Source organism: Sardina pilchardus, chromosome 10 (genome assembly GCF_963854185.1).
Source record: "Sardina pilchardus chromosome 10, fSarPil1.1, whole genome shotgun sequence".
Lineage (NCBI taxonomy): Eukaryota > Metazoa > Chordata > Actinopteri > Clupeiformes > Clupeidae > Sardina > Sardina pilchardus.
Genome location: NC_085003.1, coordinates 27,081,999 through 27,104,136, shown reverse-complemented (window position 1 = coordinate 27,104,136; position 22,138 = coordinate 27,081,999). Strand labels below are relative to the sequence as shown.

The following is a 22,138-nucleotide window of genomic DNA, read 5'->3' as shown; positions in this document are numbered from 1 at the left end:
AAACCCGCTTTTCCATCACTCAGACGTTTGTGCTGATTCTTTTCCAATTTTGAGGAGCGATATAAAATATTAAGACTGTACTTTTTTATTAACTGTTTATATTTTTGCGCTATTTTGTGCAACGCGTCACTGTGTGCGACGAAGCTAGACACCATTGCCCTGCGCGATTCCACGGTAAGTAGAACTGTCAAATAAACAAGGGAAATTAATAAGCATGTACACGTCCAAAATGAAGTTTAAAAAAACTTATTGTCGTATTTGTTGATGTCGAACCCCACTGTAAGTACTGTATTATAAAGACACTGACATAGTATAACTCTTTGTTGCATCAAAATTAAATGCAAAGTAGCTAGCCAGCTAGCTAGCTAGATCAGCTTACTAGAGCACTTGATGCTAGTTCATTGATCATTATTTAGACGTAGCTGCTACAGATATTTGTGACAACTTACATACTGTATGTGTAACACGTTTGTACCTCATTTATGCACCAGCTCAACATTAACGGTTTGAAGTGGTTCTTGGGCAGTCATTCATGTTGTAATAGTTTGGTGATCTATTCTATTTTGATTTGTTCTTCTCTTTCTCTGTAGGTTCCTTTATCCATACAGCCTAACAGAGAAAAAGGTACTTTGACTTACTTTTACTTTTTGTCTTCATGGGTTTCATCAGGTCCCTTTCCACAGGTGTATACAATCAAGCACCTTGATTATCAATGCAGACTGCATGGTGCTTGATTAATACACCTGTGGAAAGGGACCTGATGAAACCCATGAATTGTTTATTGTCTTGTTATTTCTCTCTCTCTCTCTCTCTCTCTCTCTCTCTCCCTCTCTCTTTCTCTCCTCCTTCTCCCTCTCCCCCCCTACTCCCTCTGAGTGGTGGTTGTGAATATCCCTACAATCCACTGAAAGTGTACAGGTTGGAATCAGAGAATATAGATTTGGGTTTATTTTTTGTAATTTTAAGCACACTGTAGCAATTTCATGGATAGAGACTGGCATATGATAACTAGTTATTGCACCAAGTGAAATGTGCAGGAGGCCAGTCTAGGCCAGTCTGTAATTAGTTGTGAATGCTGTTGGAATGAAGTTACCAAACTTCACTTTTGTGAGGAATGTCAGTATTCAAATATGGCATTGTACATTTTTTGCACTTGAGTCATTAGCCAACTTGCAAACATCCAGAGCTAGTACTACCTGTGATAATGTTAGAATAGTGATAAGTTAAGCATAGCCAACTAGTGTATGACAGATGCTAATATTTTAACTAGCTCTGTCTTTCTTCCATATGTGCGTTTGTACCCTTGTATGATATTCCATGTTTATATTTTGTGTGTGTGTATTTTTCAGAATGCCAAAGCCGAAATTTAGGCCCTGTCCAAGCTGCCAGGTTCGTCAGCAGGCGAATAGAAAAACCTGCAGTGCATGTTTCACTGACCTGAAGCGTAAGAACAACAGAACAGCACTTATTGATGAGGACTGGGTCTCAGGGTGTCCAAAAAAACCGCAATTCATCAAGGGTGGTGGCCTCTGCCCAAATTGCTGTAAGTAAAAAAATAAAACGCTCATACTACATTAATTGAGTGGGAATCAATATTAAGGCCAAAGTACATACAGTATTTACATCAGGGATGGGCAACTTTCATGACACAATTTTTTATCATCGCCATCAGAGGGTCAAGTGTGGCTGCGCACTTCCGCACAGCCACAGATGCACTCACATCTGATATGAGAGAAGCTGCAAAATAATTCTGAATAAGACCGAAATATGTGTATACTGTATATGTATGTATGTTTATTGAACCAACATACATTCATTTCATTTTTTTCATACTCAAATGCATTTTTAACATAGACTCCCTAACAACAAATACAAGTAGTTTACCAGTTTTAAGTATTATTTTCAGTGCAAAGAGCTCACATAAAAGACCATTCAAAGATGGCACAACATTGAAAAACAGTGGCCCATCATTAAGTGCAACAACTAGCCTCATATTCAATGCATTTATGCCTCCACTCCATTTTGAAGAATGTATAGACATTTCCTAACGTCCACGATGAGAGTACAGATGTGACGTAACATCCATCACATCTGTACTCTCATCCAACGCCAAGAAGCACTTGCAGTCATGCATGATTTGTCTCAGCTTCCTCTCGACATTATCAGAATGTCAACAATTATGCGTGTCACCATGCGTCGGGACAAAGATACCATTTCAATTATGTTTTCATCAGGGTTTGTTGGTTTTGTCTGTTTGTCGATGTCGATGAAATTTTCAAGGAAAGTCTGAAATGACCCAATGAAGAAACGCGGAGGTTTGCGCTCTCTGAGTGATTTATGTAGTAATGTAGTAACATAATGAATTGTAAATGTGTTAATTACTTTGTTTCATTTCAGGTCAGAAAACTTTCTGCTTTGGGCTATAAGCCCATCTTGTTCCTCAGCAAGAGGAACAAAGGAACAGGCAAAACAGTGGCAGATGTAGTCATGCATCTGCCACCAACACAAAACAACACCGAGATCATAAAAAGCATGATGGTGGCGTACGCTTTCATCATCAAATCAGATGGTAAGATATACATTTTATGTGAGTATAGAGTTGTAGTGTTTTCCGTTGATTCCGTGATTTTTCTGACAATGTGTACAGAATATACATTTTTGCTAACTTCACAACAGATGTACCCCAGCCCACACCCCCAGACCAGCCCACACCCCCAGACCAGGACTTTCCTCAACACCTGAACCTCCCCCAAGACCAGCCCACCCCCCCAGACCAGCACCTTCCTCAACACCTGAACCTCCCCCAAGACCAGCCCACCCCCCCAGACCAGCACCTTCCTCAACACCTGCACCTCCCCCAAGACCAGCCCACCCCCCCAGACCAGGACTTTCCTCAACACCTGAACCTCCCCCAAGACCAGCCCACCCCCCCAGACCAGCACCTTCCTCAAGACCAGACCACCCCCCCAGACCAGGAAATTATAACCCTAACCCTTTTCCCCATAGACCCGCAGCCTCTACCACTCACAAAAACACAAAGTAAGTAATCTCACCTTGCACCACATCTGTGAATGTGTCCCATGTTTTTTGTAATCCGTGCATAATATAAAACAAGTTGCATATGTGAATTTCACCCCTTTTACAGTTTTTCACATACCCCATTCTCTGAATCAAATTCTCATTTGTGCACTGTGATGCCCTTTTTGATTATATTAATAACCAAATCAGGCGGAAGTTGAACACGCACAGTTGTCCCCATTTGAACACTACTACTCTAAATTGATAACACTTCTGTCTAATGATGTGACAACGAATATGAGTCAGTTCAGAGTTGAAGTGTGTGTGTTAGAGGTGTGGTACAAGGAAGAGGAGGGGGGCAGGTAGGCAGAAGATAATGAAGAGGAAGACAAAGAGTCCCTAGAGTTGCAAAACTTCACGTTCAATCCAACATCAGCAGTTTCTCTGTGGCTTCAATAATCCAAAGATTCAGGCTACAGAACAGGAATTGTGTAAATGTTCATCATTATACAGTACAGTAATCTCTGAAAGTCCACTGTTACTGCACACTTACTATCCTTTGAGTGCATCTCCTAGAGATTGAAAGAGCTGAGATACTGTATCAGTACGTTCAAGTAAGTGTAAATTCAGGCACAATGTATAGTAGCAATTACAGTATTGCATACTTACTATCAGAGTCTGTGGCTTCACAGTACAAATAACATTCTGTACAGTATCAGTCTGTTTTTCTGTTCAGTTACAGAATAGTTGCGCATAACGCATATAGATGCAATCAGAGGTGCAATTCCTTGTTTTCTATATCATTAGATTAAATAAATGATATGTTAAATGTTAAAATAAATGTAACAAGTTGAAGACAATCTTTTTGGGATCATAGAACTTCTAAGAGATTGCATACCCTATTTCTAAATGACGTTAAAACCCAATGGTAAGCCTAAATGATCTAAATCCCATAGATAAGTTAGCAACACATATTTGAGAGATGCAAGTGAGCAAATCAACTTGATATTAGCCTATTATTGTGTAGTTACTAATTTCTCAAACTACATTCTCGAAACCCTTCAATCTTGGTGCAAAACTGAACAATCACCTCAAAACACTTTTAACTTTGCTCAAAACTAACTAATGGTCTCAAATCATTGAACACATCAGGCAAAATTACACTCCTGCAGAGCAGTGATTAGACAATACACCAAACAATGGAAGACACAGTTTTCAGGGCAGGGTTTATGGCCCTGGAGGAATTGTATTCATTCTAATTCGAAAAATAAAATATCACAATGAAGATAAAGAATAAGGACTTATATAAGTCTCTACTCATATCCTCTAGCGTCTAGCCTATATGAAGATATAAATAGTTTTGTAAGTGAACAGAAAGACAGGCCAATACTGTACTGAATATGATTTGTACTGTGATGCCACAGACTCTGATAGTACTGTAAGTATGCAATACTGTAGTATTGTATTGTGCCTAAATTTAGACTTACTTGGACATACTGATAACTCAGCTCTTTCACTCTCTCAGAGTTGAGCTCAAAGGGTAGTAAGTGTGTAACAGTGGATGTTCAGTGATTACTGTACTGTATGATAATGGACATTTACGCTATTTCTCTTCTGTAGTCTGAATCTTTGGATTATTGACGCCACAGAGAAACCACTGATGTTGGGTTGGACCATGAAGTCCTGCTTCTCTCATTGGCATTCCATGAACCAGAACATGGTCAATGATTCTTGCCCAAATATCATCATTTACAGTATTGCAACTCTTGGGACTCTCTGTCTTTCTCTTCATCCTCTTCCTCCTACCTGCACCCTCCTCTTCCTTGTACCCCACTTCTACTGTAACACACACTTGTTGTCCCCTGCGTCTCTGTCAACTCTGAACTGACTTATATTGGTTGTCACATCATTAGACAGAAGTGTTATCAATTTTGAGTGGTAGTGTTCAAATGGAGACAACTGTGCACTAATTGTGTTCAACTTCTGCGTTGTTTGGTTATCAATATAATTAAGAAGTGCATCAGAATGCACAATGTGTTCACAGTTTTGCAAAAAGGGTTAATGAGTTTGGTAAAATGGGTGAAAGTGGGTGAAAGTAGTCTATGGTTTTGCCAAATAAGGAAATCATTCAATAAATGTGTTCAGGCATTTGAGAATTTGATTCAGAGAATGGGGTTTAGTGTTTGAGCAACTGTGAAAAACTGTAATAGCACTGCTGCGCATACGAGTGTGTGTGAGGGGGAAAAGACGCACAGCCACAGGCTGCTTTTAGGGGAGACCTGCCTTGCGCGCACCACACGTTAGGTTTCTTCAGAAGAACACAGCTACAGTAATAAGCACAACATTAGCTGTTGTGACATTTTTAATGTCAGGGTATTGGAATAGTTTAGTAGTATCGGCAGAGGGGGTTAAAGCGGAGGATCTTTGGTATCGGTGCACCGTGCAACACTAGTCTTTATGCCAACTTCAAAAAATGTTTTATTTGTTTACTATTAGCTGCGTTCACTGGCCACCCATCCCGAGTCAGAAAATCAAGTTTACGTTGCCCGCTGCGAGAAGCGGCAACGCACAGTTAAATTATCTGAGCAGTCACAGCCACACACGTTAAAATTACGATATAAACGGTAGAGCACTGTATCGTACGATAGACATTTTTCTGTCGTACAACGATATATACCGTAGTATCGCACAGAACTATTTCTATATATGTCCTTATTCTTTATTTTCCTTGTGATATTTTATTTTTTAAATTAGAATGAATAAGCATGCCTCCAGGAGCCATACACCCAGCCCTGAAAACTTGTATGGTGTATTGTCTCATCACTGCTGTGCAGTCAAATTTTGCCTGATGTATGAATAATCTGAGACCATTAGTTAGTTTTGAACAAAGTTAAAAGTGTTTTGAGGTGATTGTTTAGTTTTGCAACAAGATTCAAGGGTTTCGAGAATGTAGTTTGAAAAATGTGTTTTGTGTTCACAGTTTTGAGAAAAAGGTCAAGAGTTTTGAAAAATTGTGACTGTAAAAAAATTGTGACTGTAATTAATTAAACCACCCTCCAAGATTCTGAATATATCATTCTTAACGTTTTCCCCTTGCACCCTAAGCCTCACTATCCACCCCAGGCCCACCATCCACCCCAGGCCAATCCATCCAACCTCGACAAAGGAAAAGACGAAGTAAGTAATCTTATAATCGTTACAATTTCCTTGGCAGTATGAGTGCAGTGTGTGATGTCAAACCTTTCATGCTTGTCTTACCATAAAAGCCTATTTTTTAAAAAAAAAATGTTTTATACACATTTGTATTCTACTAGCTAGACAAAAACCAGTACAGTAACCAGTAGCTCCGTTTACATGGACACTTCTATTCCAATTAGAAACGGAATAACAGCGGAATACAAATCGCCATATAAACACCTCAATCGGAATGAAAATTCCTGATCCGATCAGAATTTTAATCGGAATGGAAGAGGTGGTGTAGTCCGTTCCTATTCTGAATGAACACCCATGTATACGGTCAATCGGATTGACTGCTTTAGCTTCCCAATAAAAAAGTAGCCAACAACGGCTATTCCGATCAAAGATTTTAAAGCGCTTGAAAGCACCTGATCGATATAGAATTGTACCCCATGTAAACAGACAGCACAACATTTGGAATGACAAAAAAAACTGTCCATGTAAATGTGGCTATTGTGAATGAAGGACTGGGCTAAGACCGAGAGGTGGACATGAGGGATATTTCAGTGGTCTTCACTCTTAACCTTCTCACTCTTAACCTTTTGCACCTTAACCCTCAGCCGCAGGCACAAGTGCCACTCAATCTGCCCCACCCTCCACCCTTGGCAAAAAGAAGAAATCAAAAAGTAAGTAGGCATTCTTTGCACCCCATGTGTATACTGTATATGTTTCTTTTATTTGCACCCCATGTGTGTTGGGTGTAAGGGTGTTTCACATGTAGCCCCCTTTATAGTTTTTTTTTAACTGTTTACACACTAAATCTTTGCTTGTCACACAATTTTCTAAACATGTCTTCTAACACCATAACCCCACAACAAATCTGCCATACACCATACACTGTCAGTGTTTGACACAGCTTTCTATTGCCTAACACACATTTTGCAAAATACCTCACACAATTTTCTATCTAACACACAGAAATCTTACAGGAACTTGATATCGTTCCACAAACCCAACCTATCAAAATGCCACACCAGTGCCTCTTCTCTCTCCTTTGTCTCTATTAGGCCATTGATTAAATTGACATTGTTTTTATTATTGCTCATTATTCCATAGTTATTTTTATTATATAATTGATTGAGTGACTTGTTTATTTTATTCTCCTATTTAGTCATTGTTTATTTTCATTACCTTTGCTTACATGGATACTGTTTATTGTTTATGTTGCTATTCTCTTTAGTCGACACTAGTCTGATCAACTGCTAAATTTGATTATTGTATTGTTTTTGTTTGTATGTCGCTTTGGACAGAGGCGTCTACTAAGCAACATAACCATAACCATAACAACATAACCATAGACTGCACCACCACTCTTTGGAAAACCCCAAGATCACCATATGTACTTTTACTTATTGATCTGTTGTTTATGTTTGTTTGTTTTTTGCCTTTGTCATTTAAGGTTGCAAATGCAGTCGACAGACCATTTATCCATATGACCAAATATTGGAAAGACGGATGAATGAGGTAAGATGTAGAACCATATTTTTCATTAGGCTGTCTGATATTCTCTTGACTCATGTCTGGCTCATCTTTCAATCCACGTGTGACAAAATGGTAACACTGAACAGTAGTCATCAACCTTTGTCAAGTATCCCTTTTACAAGTGCCACATACCGCAAATCCTAAACAAAAAAGCAATCCAAATGGAATGCCATAACACATTCTTCTTGTTATATAGCTTACAGAAAATACATAAGTACTCTTGTCAAGTAAATTATGTCTCAAGTAAGAACACCAGTGTAGAGAGCTATGTGAAAACAATATTTGAATGGTTATGTACATCATTACAGTAACTTCCCTAAATATATTACTTGTGTGTGTGTGTGTGTGTGTGTGTGTGTGTGTGTGTGTGTGTGTGTGTTTCTGCAGGGGAAGGCAGCAGAGGTCAAAGTGCGCTGGCTCCCTTGCTCTTCCTGGTAAGTGATGGCTTATTCTGTATATTCATTACAGTTTTTGCCCGTTGCTCGAACACTATAGAACACTATAGACCCATGCTCAGACTAAAGTAACACATCTTGAAGTTTTGTTGCCATATCTCAAACACATTTACCTATACCTTAAACAAAAGTGCTGCTTTGCACTCTAGTTGCAATTCTGCAACACACTTACTCCTTTATGCGGCACACTTGGTCCTGCATACTACTCTCTATGTCATACATAAGACACTTTGTTCAAAGTTCAAAAATGAAATCTCAGAGTACCATTTGTTAAACACATGTATCCAAAATAAAAAACACATCGGGCAATTGCAACCTCTCAAATACACACCTGAACCAGAGAGGGTTAAAGCGGAGCGAAAGGCGCAAGCGTTCGATAGTTTACGCTTTCTGTTTTCGCAAAGGGGAGGGGGGCGAAATCCCCCTTTACTGTAAGCAGACCTAGAAAGTGACGTTACATTTGAACTGAACTGCTTGAGAGATCGATATCCCACTATGACGTCTCTGCTGCACGCCTCTTTAAGCAGACAGGAACTGTTCAAATTTTGCTTCCATAGAGATGCATTATGTTGCTCTATCTTGTCATTAATGAAAGATCTTTAATTGCAAAAGTGAACACCAATCAGTCCCTCAGTTTAGTTATTGTAAATGGTGATGTGAATGGTATATATCCCAGTGTTGTGTCATGTTGTACTTCAGATGACATATCTTCAAACTTGAGCCAGAAGACTAGTTGTGAGATGTAGGCTGTAGACTGTACTGCATATGCTGTGTTTAAGATGACTTGTGCACTATTTACAGTGGAAGAGTCTGGGAGGACACCTGGGAGCCGGCCAGCCTATTTGTCTGATGACCTTCACCTCTCTGCTATTTGTTTTGTATATTTGTTGTTTGTTCCATACAGTAGATTTGTTCATAATTAAATTCACTATGTTTACATTTTATTATTTGTCTGCCAATCATTGACTACACTGAATAATGAATGTGTCATTGTGCTGTATTTGTGCTGTATGTGACTTTGTGCTGTATTTGTTTGAAAAAGACAGATAGCAGAAAGTTGCTTGTAGTGACTGAAGTGTCAAATTTGCATCATACTATCATGATCATGAACATTTTAGTCAATATTGGTCGTAGTTTTGGAGCAAACTAAATGGGCTCCTCTTCCTGGTGACAGATGCCTCCCCCATCAGGATGTATTACTGAATGACTGCATCCTTTCTGACCTCTGACTGCTTAATAGCACACCACGCTGATTGTTTTTGTTTACAACATTTATGAGAGTTCTTAAGACATTTTCAAACACTCCCATTGAAGAGAAGAGGCATATTTGAGCCAGGACTCTGAGGACATTACAGGGATCACCATGGAATGACTGAACAGGTGGGCGGTTTACTAAGGCCTGTGAAAACGGTAGGAAATCTAAGGCCTGGTCATTCAAGGTGGGCCACATGTGGCCGGTTGTGCTGTTTACAGTTTTTTCTGAATGCCTAACCACTAATTGTGATTCTTGTAGCACAATTTCTAAAACTATTAATACGTACTGTATAGCAAAACCACTCACTGAGTTAGCAAAAAGTAAAAGCACAAATACTGCTTTGCACTCAGTTTACAATTTTGTAGCACACACTTTGCAAATCTGTAGGCACAATTCACTGCACAGCACTCAATTTCCAAATTTCCAACACACTCCAACAAATTATATACACAATTACTATTATTTACACTGTTTTGCCAACTGTATGGCACACGGTCACATCATGAAAACTGTTTTAGATAATTACAGTTTAGCAAGGGTGCCATGTATGAAGTTGTAGACTGATTACTTTCGGCATACAACATCCCTGGATGACACAAAATATGTGTGTGAAATGGAATCAACCCTCATATATTCACAGACTGTAGTACCCCCTACAAATCCGTATATGACACAAAGTGTGTAGTAAAATCACACCTCACATATTCACAGACTCTATAGCGCCCCCTAGAAATCCAATATTTCCTATATTTGGCTCCGCCTCCTGGCACCACACAAGCCACTAGATGTCTCAAATTTGACAAGCTAGTTTGTTATCATCCCCTGTATCAAAATATGTGCCACATGCTGGCACTATCTTGAATTGACTGGCATAATCCTATAAGGCCTGTCTGACCTATGCAAATTGTGACCATCTACACCTAGGGTTAGCGTTTCTAACTTGCATACCTCATAGACATACTACATTTAGCATGTGACATCTATGTATGACATAAAATATATGAGCGAAGTAAAATCACACCTCACATATTCACAGACTCTATAGCGCCCCCTAGAATTCCAATATTTCCTATATTTGGCTCCGCCTCCTGGCACCACACAAGCCACTAGATGTCTCAAATTTGACAAGCTAGTTTGTTATCATCCCCTGTATCAAAATATGTGCCACATGCTGGCACTATCTTGAATTGACTGGCATAATCCTATAAGGCCTGTCTGACCTATGCAAATTGTGACCATCTACACCTAGGGTTAGCGTTTCTAACTTGCATACCTCATAGACATACTAAATTTAGCATGTGACATCTATGTATGACATAAAATATATGAGCGAAGTAAAATCACACCTCACATATTCACAGACTCTATAGCGCCCCCTAGAATTCCAATATTTCCTATATTTGGCTCCGCCTCCTGGCACCACACAAGCCACTAGATGTCTCAAATTTGACAAGCTAGTTTGTTATCATCCCCTGTATCAAAATATGTGCCACATGCTGGCACTATCTTGAATTAACTGGCGTAATCCTATAAGGCCTGTCTGACCTATGCAAATTGTGACCATCTACACCTAGGGTTAGCGTTTCTAACTTGCATACATCATAGACAGACTAAATTTGGCATGTGACATCTATGTATGACATAAAATATATGAGTGAAGTAAAATCACACCTCACATATTCACAGACTCTATAGCGCCCCCTAGAAATCTAGATTTTCCAATCTTTGGCTCCGCCTCCTGTCAACACACAAGCAGCTGGAGGTCTCAAATTTGACAAACAAGTTGGCTATTACTCCCTGAATCAAAATATGTGCCACATGTCAACATTTTATGAAACAATGAGTGTGACACTTACTTAGGCCTATCTGGCCAATATGGGTGTCTGAACTGTAGTTTCTGAGTATGTCCAGAGCATCAAACTTGCCAAGGCAGGTAAGGTCAGTGAAATTGGGTTTATTTCAGCACAGCATACCTCTGTGTGTCATAATCAATCAAAATAAGGATGTTTTGATGGTTTGGGTATGATTTAAGAACTTTTGTGTATCAACTTATGTGACAAATATGCTCTCTAACGTCAATTTCTAAAGCTGTCTTGTGGACCACAATTCCCACAGCATATAAGATCAGTGAAATTGGGTTTATTTAAGTACAGCACACCTCTATGTATCATAATCAATCAAAATATGGATGTTTTAATGGTTTGGGTATGATTTAAGAACTTTTGTTTATCAACGTATGTCAAAAATATGCCCTCTAAACGTCAGTTTCTATAGATGTCTTATGGATCAAAATTCCCACAGCACATAAGATCAGTGAAATTGGATTAATTTAAGTACAGCACACCTCTATGTATCATAATCAATGAAAATATGGATGTTTTAATGGTTTGAGTATGATTTAAGAACTTTTGTTTATCAACGTATGTCAAAAATATGCCCTCTAAACGTCAGTTTCTAAAGATGTCTTGTGGATCAAAATTCCCACAGCACATAAGATCAGTGAAATTGGATTAATTTAAGTACAGCACACCTCTATGTATCATAATCAATCAAATATATGGATGTTTTAATGGTTTGAGTATGATTTAAGAACTTTTGTTTATCAACGTATGTCAAAAATATGCCCTCTAAACGTCAGTTTCTAAAGATGTCTTGTGGATCAAAATTCCCACAGCACATAAGATCAGTGAAATTGGATTAATTTAAGTACAGCACACCTCTATGTATCATAATCAATCAAAATATGGATGTTTTAATGGTTTGGGTATGATTTAAGAACTTTTGTTTATCGATGTATGTCAAAAATATGCACTCTGAACATCAGTTTCTACATGTCTGTTGATCAGTGACATTGGGTTTATTATGTTTATGTATATATAAACCCAATGTCACTGATCTTACTGTACGTGCTGCGGGGTTTTTTATCCATATATTATATATTAAAATATGCTTGTTTTAATGGTTCATCAACTTTTGTGCATGCAAACCTGCCTGAAAACTCAACAGAATGGCTGTCTGGATGGTACTTCCCAAGGCTGTCGTGTAGGTCAAACCTGACCAGCAGAGTGATGACATGCAAATCAAAATAACTGGTGTAACCCTAAGGTGTAATCAAGGCCTGTCTGACATATGCAATCACAAACTTACCACATGTAAGTTCACAAAGATATAGCCTACGGCATTCAGATGATTTTGTGTCTTTTACTAACATACGCACACACTGTCTGGTCCTTATGCTTCCATCGCCAGCTGCAAAACAGGCTGACTACAACTTATTGTTGTTATAATCCTTACTAAAATTACTGTTCTTGTCTGCCTCTCATTATGCCACTGAATGAATACCTGTAAGGATTTCCAACTTTATTATGTTATGACCCCAAAATCAGAGGAAGTTGGGACGTCTTAAATTTGTATACTGATAAAAGAAATTGATTGTTGAAACAGGAATTTTATTGTTGCTGAAAATACATTCTGAATTTCAGGTCAGTTCTGCTTTGGACAATAAAATGTGTTAGTAAATACATGAGAATGAAAGTCAACACAAGAAACATTTAAAAGCTAAGTAGGTTGATTTGCAACATGGCTATAAAAGACAATCACAGTAAAACAGAGTCTATCAGCAGTTAAAATGTGGAGGTATTCTGGCAATATCTTCAGGACATAGCATTAAAATCAGGCCTACTTACATCCTGAAAGTCACTGCATGGGCTCAGGATACAAAAATAACCCTTATCTAGGAACAGTCTTGATATTCAGACCACAGGTGCCGGCTAGGAGTACTCTGCTAAGAAATACATTTAGATGGCGCAGCTATATCTGTGTTTCCATGTAAGATGGATCTAGGAAACGGTTTAATCTTGCTCAGAGTCACTACTGGTATGGTATTCATCAGAATCACTATCAAAGTTCATTTCTGTTCCAGTCAAAACTTGAACATAGCAGTTCTTTGCATGCTTTGCGATGTTGTTGGTTGCTTGCTTGTTCTTCATCATCAAGCTCTGTAGACCTTGGATCCCATCTTGAAGCAGGCCCCATGTCTCACCTTACACATTAAAACACATTGAGCCTATATTAATAAAAAAAAACTTTCAGAAATAGTGTAGCGTATGCCAAGTATAACACAAATACATACTGTACCTGATGTCACCTTAGAAAGCTGGGATGACATCTGCCTCAGGGAGTCTGCACAGGTGCAAATAGACTTCCAATGCTTGTTCATCTCTGCAATAAGAATCCTCTTCTCCTCCTCAAGTCTCCTTACTGCCATCACAATGTCGAACACCTTCCTCTTCGTCCTTAGATCTACAGAGTCTGGAATACATAGATGAAAAACAAGTCAGTTCCTTTTTGGGGTTACAATCGCCATGACAGATTTTGTGCCACTATGTGAACGGAACGGAATTGTGTACATACCACCGTGTGTAATTTGCCATGGCACAATCTCGTCAGATAGAATGGTATCCAAGGTCAGGTTATCTGCATTAGGAACCATGGTGTTATACTTTTCCAGTACAGCATTTAAATTGTTTTTTTCCTCCCTGATCTTTCGGCGGATCCGGGCACGTCCTTTGCATCCGTCATTGTCTTTATAAAGACGCTGGGACCTCCCCTTAACACTCGCCACCAGCTCCTCAATTCGGCTGGTTACAGCGGCAAGATCAGCATCATTTGGGGATGTTGTTGCTAAGAGAAAGATATTAAAACAGAAGAAATCTCAACAATCTTTCCATATTTCTCTGTAACTGAGAGGCTACAATTGTAGCTAATGTTGAGTATATTTAAGTTAATTAGGATCTTTATTGTCCCCATGGGGATATTCTTTTCCACATGTCATCAGCAATTGTAGTGTGTGCTTTTTGACTACGAGACAATGAGCCTCTTTGGAATAGCAGCCGAGCTTAGTACACCTGAAAACCATGATTAAGGCTATGTACAATTGCTATAAGCTAAACTCAAAGCATGACAAGAAATTCAAAGTTATAGAGATACTAAGAGAAGCTTGAGCCTATGACAATACAAAATATATTTTGTTAGAGCCATAGAGAAGAATTCATATTTGTTAATTTGTGCAGAAGTATTTTGTAATTTATGTATCATTTCATGAAAGAAAGTACCCTGTAAATCCAGATTTCTTGCGAGAGCACAATTTGAATTGTGTCCGCAAGATACTCTTGTAATGAACAATGATGCACGTTACTTTTACCGCAGGAATCGGGGAAACCAAAAAAAGAGTGGGCGAGCTAAACTGATGATGACAGCAACAGCAACTTTCGACAGCGACTTTCGTTTTTGGTCGTAGTGCTATCCAATTGCGTCGAAGTCCAGAATCAGTCAGTAAATATTCGTCATAGTGTTGTCCAATTGCGTGCAGTGTGATTTTCAAAGCATGCTTGGTGCCGCCCCTCGAGTTAGGCCATTTTCATTATTCGTGGCCAGACCCTTAATCTGAAAGATTCCACAGTATAAAGGCGCATTTTGGGCTTGAAAAACGTTAGATGATGTAAATAGAAGTTTTTTTGTTGAACACATAGTTTTTTGCACTGTCAATTACTTTCCAGAGTGCTTTCAACCACAGCATATCAGACAGTATAAAACAGTATACTCTACCTTCTGCCCACTCTTTGATATCAATGGTCCATCTCTCCAGTTGATTGTCTGTGATGTTCATTTCTGTTTTCATAGTCTCCAGGTTATGCAACTGGCATTGCAAGGCTACTGTGGCCTTCAAACACAAATGACAAATGACAATGAGGGAAATGCCTACAACTTTGGCTATTGTTGATAAGGAAGGAATGTAAAGTACCTTCACTATAAGAAAACCACATACGAACTGGTTACATATACAGCCTTTATACATGGACTATATGTACTGTATGTATTTATGTATGTATGTATGTATTATATATATATATATATATATATATGTGTGTGTGTGTATGTGTATATGGTATGGACATTTAAGACACTGAAAAATGCATTTGACACTACCTGTAACCATCTGTATATTCCATTGTACTGAAGAATATCTGGGGAAGTCCTCCCAATATTTTTGTGATAATATGCCACTTTATTGTACGATATTGCTATCCTATGCGTGTTGCATAACTGGTCTCTTTACCTTACGATATCGGCGGGCAAGGGTGGAAGCCAAGTTGTCAAACTTTTGTTGGTTCCAGCGCATGGCCATGACCGTCAGCATGTCTATGCGTCCTGCAAAAATAAAAAATATGATATTGTCAACCTTCTTTCCAGTAGCAGTAGGAGAAGAAACTGTCCAGACTACACTGCAGTCATGTGCCATTTCATTATTGTCCCATGAATAACTAATACAGGGGTGTCAAACATAAGGCCAAGGGGCCAGATCCGTCCCGCCAGCAGGATTCATGTGATCCAGATGTGTTGGGTAGGAAGGGAAAGTTAGAGCCAAAAGATAATGTGTAATAAGCAACATATCTATGATTAGCGCTACAAACTAAGATGCCGAGAAAACTGACATGAGAAGACCAGTATATGACAGCAGTACATGATCTGTACTTGTTTGCTTATACCTGGGTATAGTAAAGGAGGATATCATCAAACAACAATCTATTACCCACACAGAAAAATGACCATGACGGCCCCCACAAGGTCTCAACAGACCCACTGCCTGAGTCTGAGTCTGACACCCCTGCAGCCAGTTGCACCAGTCGAACGTAAGGTCGATCGTAAGTTTAGGTGTAAGTTGCGTCTTAACCTTACGTTGAAACTAACTTATTTCAATCTTTTTCTGTTGCACCATCGCTACTAAAGTGTGTAAGTGTCGTGTATGTAACTCTTCTCGGCTTGTACTTTGTTAAATGTAACATTTCCACCCTTTAAATGAGAAAACCATGTTAACAAAATAGTTACGATGGGACTTACACCTAGGGAAAGGGTGGTGTAAGTTAGTGTGTCATTTAAGTCATAACTTAGTGTTACGTTGAAACTGCTTGGTGCAACCCGTTCTATTTTAGTAGCTCGTAAACCTCAACGTAGCGCCAGTTTACGTTCGAACTAAGCTAAGATGGAACTTATGTTCAGCTGGTGCAACCGGCTGCTGGGTTAATAGGTAAATAGAACAGGATAGTGAAGTAGCATGAGACAGTGGTGTAGGACAGTAGGCAAATGGCATAAAGCACTAGTATGGCAGGACAGTAGGTGAATGGAACTCTGATGCGGAACAGCAGGCAAGTATGGTATGGTACTGTATGCCCAACCAACAACAGTACAGTACATGTTTTTGATCACACTGCCCCTCCTTATTATCTTAACTTCTAATAAAATAGGATGATGGTATTGTAATTGATCATCAATTTGTGTGAATATTCAGAGCTTTATATTTTCAGAGCCAGCATATACAGTATGCATGAGCTCAAAGTGACTCACCATTGTCATCAGGATAAAAATGTACCTTACCTGCTTTTGACATGTGCTTTGTCGTGACAGCAATCCTCGAGAGGAAGGCGTTACACTGCTCCACCTCTTCCCCAAGAGTCGACCCAGCCCCCTCCTGATACGCTCCACTCCATTTTACCTTTACAAAAGAAAACCAAACCTAAGTGGCAAAAATCTTATGCAGCTTTTCAGGGAAAGAAAATCTCATGGACAATATTTTTTTCTTACCTCACATTTGAAATCGTGAGCTTTGGCATGAAAAACCGAGAGAAATGGCCTCATGGTCAGGAGATCCTGAAACTCCGGGCATTTCTCTGTAACTCTCCGCAGGTAAGGCCAGTACTTGCAAGCCACATCCATGGCGAAAAATGTCACTTGCTTGTGGGACATTTGCTTTTGGAGGTACAGGGGGTAGGCAAAGATTTCACCTCGAAACATATTAAGGGCACGGAGGAGAACACCATGACGGCAGACCGCAAGTTCCAGGCCCTCCTCGTCTGTTTTTCCTGAGGACTTCTTAGACGTTTCACGCGCCGCTGACCACTGCCCTCCACAGACACCTCTTCCAGAGACCTTAAACATGGAAGATGGTTTACAGTCCAAACTTTTCCAAACTGTAAAGACGTGGTGTTTTATAGGTAAAATAGTGAAATTGTGGAAGTTTACATGGCTGGTTGAGGCATGGACATAGTCCACGAATCTTCCGACCTCATCATCATTCGCAATGAACACACCATCAAAGACGGCTTGTTCCTCCGATCTACGTAAAAGATATACATATTAACTTTAAATAGTCATATGATTTTCGATTCACAGCAGTTTATTTCAAAGTAATGAAGCGTCACAAACACCGGATTTTGTAAGTACCTTGCTGCACTGTTGAATCTGTAGTGCTTGCGGTTTCCATCAACAGATACCGCAAGCATGTCTGGGCTGCACGCTGGACAGTCAAAGTAATCTTTCCGGCATAATTTGTCCACTTCGAATCTAACAGCCTCCCACTCAATGAAGCTTTTCCGGAAGGTGTCTGCTGTGATCTTTCCGCTCTGTTTAAAAAGAGTTCAGTAAAAGAGAACAAAAGACAACAGTAAAAGAGATCAAATTAAAGAATATACTACTGTACACCGAAGTAAAATGCTCTTTTGATACTTTTCAGGATGTTTGTACTAATTTCGAGAATACAAATCAAAGGAAATAAATAATATGTAAACACTCGTACACTATACACTAGTGTCCATTATACATAGAGGATATTGTGTGACATTCAGTCTAAATCTAATCACAAAGAGGGCTACAACGGCTTCCTATAGTTAAGAAGTAAGCCTGTGCAATATTAGACCCATTAATCCAAGGGAACACTTCTGGGATCAGGAAATGATATTGGGGAGAAGATGTCAAAGTCTGTAGCCAATCTATTTGAATTTGAGGTCTTCAGAATGACCTGTTTTTCAGAATTGTTTACAGTTTTTCACAGTTGCTCAAACACTAAACCCCATTCTCTGAATCAAATTCTCAAATGCCTGAACACATTTATTGAATTATTCCCTTTTTTGGCAAAACCATAGACTACTTTCACCCACTTTCACCCATTTTACCAAACTCATTAACCCTTTTTGCAAAACTGTGAACACATTGTGCATTCTGATGCACTTCTTAATTATATTGATAACCAAACCATGCAGAAGTTGAACACAATTAGTGCACAGTTGTCTCCATTTGAACACTACCACTCAAAATTGATAACACTTCTGTCTAATGATGTGACAATCAATATAAGTCAGTTCAGAGTTGACAGAGACGCAGGGGACAACAAGTGTGTGTTACAGTAGAAGTGGGGTACAAGGAAGAGGAGGGTGCAGGTAGGAGGAAGAGGATGAAGAGAAAGACAGAGAGTCCCAAGAGTTGCAATACTGTAAATGATGATATTTGGGCAACAATCATTGACCATGTTCTGGTTCATGGAATGCCAATGAGAGAAGCAGGACTTTATGGTCCAACCCAACATCAGTGGTTTCTCTGTGGCGTCAATAATCCAAAGATTCAGACTACAGAAGAGACATAGCGTAAATGTCCATTATCATACAGTACAGTAATCACTGAACATCCACTGTTACACACTTACTACCCTTTGAGCTCAACTCTGAGAGAGTGAAAGAGCTGAGTTATCAGTATGTCCAAGTAAGTCTAAATTTAGGCACAATACAATATTACAGTATTGCATACTTACAGTACTATCAGAGTCTGTGGCATCACAGTACAAATCATATTCAGTACAGTATTGGCCTGTCTTTCTGTTCACTTACAAAACTATTGATTTATATCTTCATACAGTATAGGCTAGAGGATATATAGAGAGTGATATAAGTCCTTATTCTTTATTTTTATTGTGATATTTTATTTTTCAAATTAGAATGAATACAATTCCTCCAGGAGCCATAAACCCTGCCCTGAAAACTGTGTCTTCCATTGTTTGGTGTATTGTCTTATCACTGCTCTGCAGGAGTGTAATTTTGCCTGATGTGTTCAATGATTTGAGACCATTAGTTAGTTTTGAGCAAAGTTAAAAGTGTTTTGAGGTGATTGTTCAGTTTTGCAATAAGATTGAAGGGTTTCGAGAATGTAGTTTGAGAAATGAGTTTTGTGTTCACAGTTTTGAGAAAAAGGTAAAGAGTTCTGAAAAAGGTGTTCTAGCAATTGTGAAAAACTGTAAGTGGAAACTGCATGTCTGACAACATGAGTGTATGGTTCTTTATAAAGGGTCTAAATTTAACACAACTTTTCCTAAACAGTGCAAATGTTCCTGTGTACTTTCAATATCGTGCCCTCATAGTCTTATTTCTTGAGTTACTCAATTATTACCATAAATACTTACACGGCCAAAACGAACAGTACGTTGATCTAGCATTCTAAGAAATGCTTGGCTAGACATCCCTGGTGCTGCCATCTTCAGCTCTTCAAAAGAAAAAAGGACATCTGCTGCATACACTGTTGAATAGTGAGAAGTGGCAGGCCAGTAGTCATTTCGGACCAGGTCATCCACTCCAGGACTCCACGTAGCTTCACATTCCTCGCATCTCATCTGAGGTAATCTGAGATCATATCTCCCTGGAAAAAGAAGGGAATACTTACAGTTCATTCTGACAGATGCAAACTGTGTCATTCTGATATGGGAACCTTTGAATAAGGATGGATCAGGAGGACACTTCCACAAACTTTATGTAGGGCACTTTTTTGTCAGCCAAATTACTGTAACTATTCCCATTCAAACAAAGGTTCATTGTTTTTCTCCACATACGTGGGCCCAGCCAATCTAACCAGCGCCCAACCTATTGACACCTCTGGATTTTCATCCATGATAAAGACAATTTCTGGATGTGTTCCACAATGTAACATGTATGAATGCAACATAATCATGATTCATATATGTGCATGGTTGAAACAGAAATTGAGAAGGAGTAGAAAGATATAGGGTATGATCATCAAATAGCTGTGGGTGAAATTCTGCAGCTACTTCTACAGAAGTGACCCCCACTCATTGATAAAGTTCCTCTTACCATTCATTGTGACCACAACTATGGACTGTCCTGCGACGACACTGGACAATCCTTGTAGACAACCACATATTGTCTCTGGCATCTCCAAAGGTACAAGACGCTCTTGAAAGAAAAAATAAATAAAAACCATGGATGACGATCAAAGAATAACATATTTATTTACTGGCAACTATTTTAGAACCAGATGTGCTTGATGGCTTCATCAACCTATCAGAAAACAGTGTTCCGTTTTCCAGTTGATATCTGGAATTATTAAGTCTGAGAATGTGACTTTCAAAAACTACCAGACTTACCACACTGGGTTAGAACCCTCTCCACAACACAAGTTGTGGGAGGCAACGGATAAAAAAAGGCATGGGTCATCGAATCCCTGTTGTGGAACACTTGACCTCGGTGGACCCTGACATCACACTGGCCACAGAGGAATGGGTGTGGTCGGCAGTCACAACAACGGATAACAGCTGGACCATTTCCACAATGTTGGCAGATTTGAGGTGCCGCATGTTGTCGAGCCACCATGATGTTGACCAGCCGGAGTCTCTCTTTCGCCCACCACCCTGAAATGAGGCTCTTTCGGGTTGCCCAGTCTGTTGAGGCTTGAGGTGGTGTTTCATCCTCATTTATGTCCTCACCCAGTGAACGAAGCTCTTGAAGGAAGGACTCTATTAAGACAATGCAAAATATTGAAAAAATGAAGTTCATCATAACAAAAGAGAATGGCATTGAACAATGGGCATTTTATAATAAATTAACATAGTGTTTTGAACCAGTGGAGTCAAAATAAAGAACACACCCGCAGTAACGGAAGGAAAGTCGCTGGTTACTTCCCCACTGGTTTCTGAAGCCCTGACATGCGAGATACCAGTCTTCCGATTCTGTCTGTGACTGGGGCCTGCTGTAGGGAAAAAAGCTGTTGTTTTTTACACTTAATAACACAAACTTTACCTGATGCTCAGGTCACAGCACTTTGGTCAACTGTTGTTATTTTTTTAAAGTGCTATACAAATAAATTGACATTGACATTGACATTGATGCTAGGCACAAGTATGTAATAACAACCTCAGATATGATCTAATTCAGACCTATGACTTGTGATCATGTTACAAACCATTCCAAGATGTAAAACTAGATCTGGAGATAAAAGTCTACATTTTAATTTTCATGAAGGTAAACAAAAACTGACCTGCTTGTTTTCGGGATGATCTGGGCATGCCATAAATAATGTTCCCATCACTGTCCCTCTTAATCCATCTAACATCTTGCCTTCCGTTTGATGGCTGACTGGTGGAAGGCTGACTGGTAGTTGGTTCTGCCTCCTGGTGCACAAGCTGTTGGAGGTTTTGGAGGTTAGCCTGAAGTTCAGCCTGACCAACAAGGTCATTCATCTCCTTCAGGACACGGGCCAACTCAGGATCAGACATGGCACACACAGGGACAAACAGAAGACAAGACAGACAAACAAAAACACCACTCAGGGGGGAAGGAAGGGGGAGAGAGAGAGAGAAGGGGAGAGGGAGAGAGTATGACAGCAAGAGAGAGAGAGAGAGAGAGAGAGAACACAATACAATAGTAGATAGAACAAGATACAAGACAAACGTGGCTCTTAAAAGTGCCTTTTTCTGTGTTATGTTTAGAATAATACTATGCTGCAGGAGAGGGATAAAGGAACCTGCAGAAAAAGAGAACAACAAATCAAAATAGAATAGATCACCAAACTATATTAA

The 22,138-nt window shown here is 39.4% G+C and overlaps 2 protein-coding genes across 2 annotated transcripts; one reads left to right on the top strand and one right to left on the bottom strand.

The window, feature by feature from the left end:
- The first annotated feature begins 2,487 nt into the window (after positions 1 to 2,487).
- LOC134093453 (cell surface glycoprotein 1-like) lies at positions 2,488 to 9,080 on the top strand. The gene is made up of 7 exons (XM_062546505.1): positions 2,488 to 2,569; positions 2,677 to 3,039; positions 6,124 to 6,195; positions 6,816 to 6,881; positions 7,655 to 7,719; positions 8,125 to 8,171; positions 8,994 to 9,080. The coding sequence occupies exons 1-7, from the start codon at positions 2,488 to 2,490 to the stop codon at positions 9,040 to 9,042; spliced, it is 744 nt and encodes a 247-aa protein (XP_062402489.1). The 3' UTR covers positions 9,043 to 9,080.
- A 4,218-nt stretch (positions 9,081 to 13,298) lies between these two features.
- On the bottom strand, positions 13,299 to 20,917 carry LOC134093452 (uncharacterized). The gene is made up of 10 exons (XM_062546504.1): positions 20,804 to 20,917; positions 17,728 to 17,906; positions 17,527 to 17,620; positions 17,089 to 17,433; positions 16,882 to 16,999; positions 15,566 to 15,657; positions 15,055 to 15,169; positions 13,861 to 14,130; positions 13,585 to 13,758; positions 13,299 to 13,489 (listed from the first exon to the last, which is right to left on the bottom strand). Exons 1-10 carry the CDS (start codon positions 20,915 to 20,917, stop codon positions 13,299 to 13,301), a joined length of 1,692 nt encoding a protein of 563 aa, XP_062402488.1.
- Between the last annotated feature and the right edge of the window lie 1,221 nt (positions 20,918 to 22,138).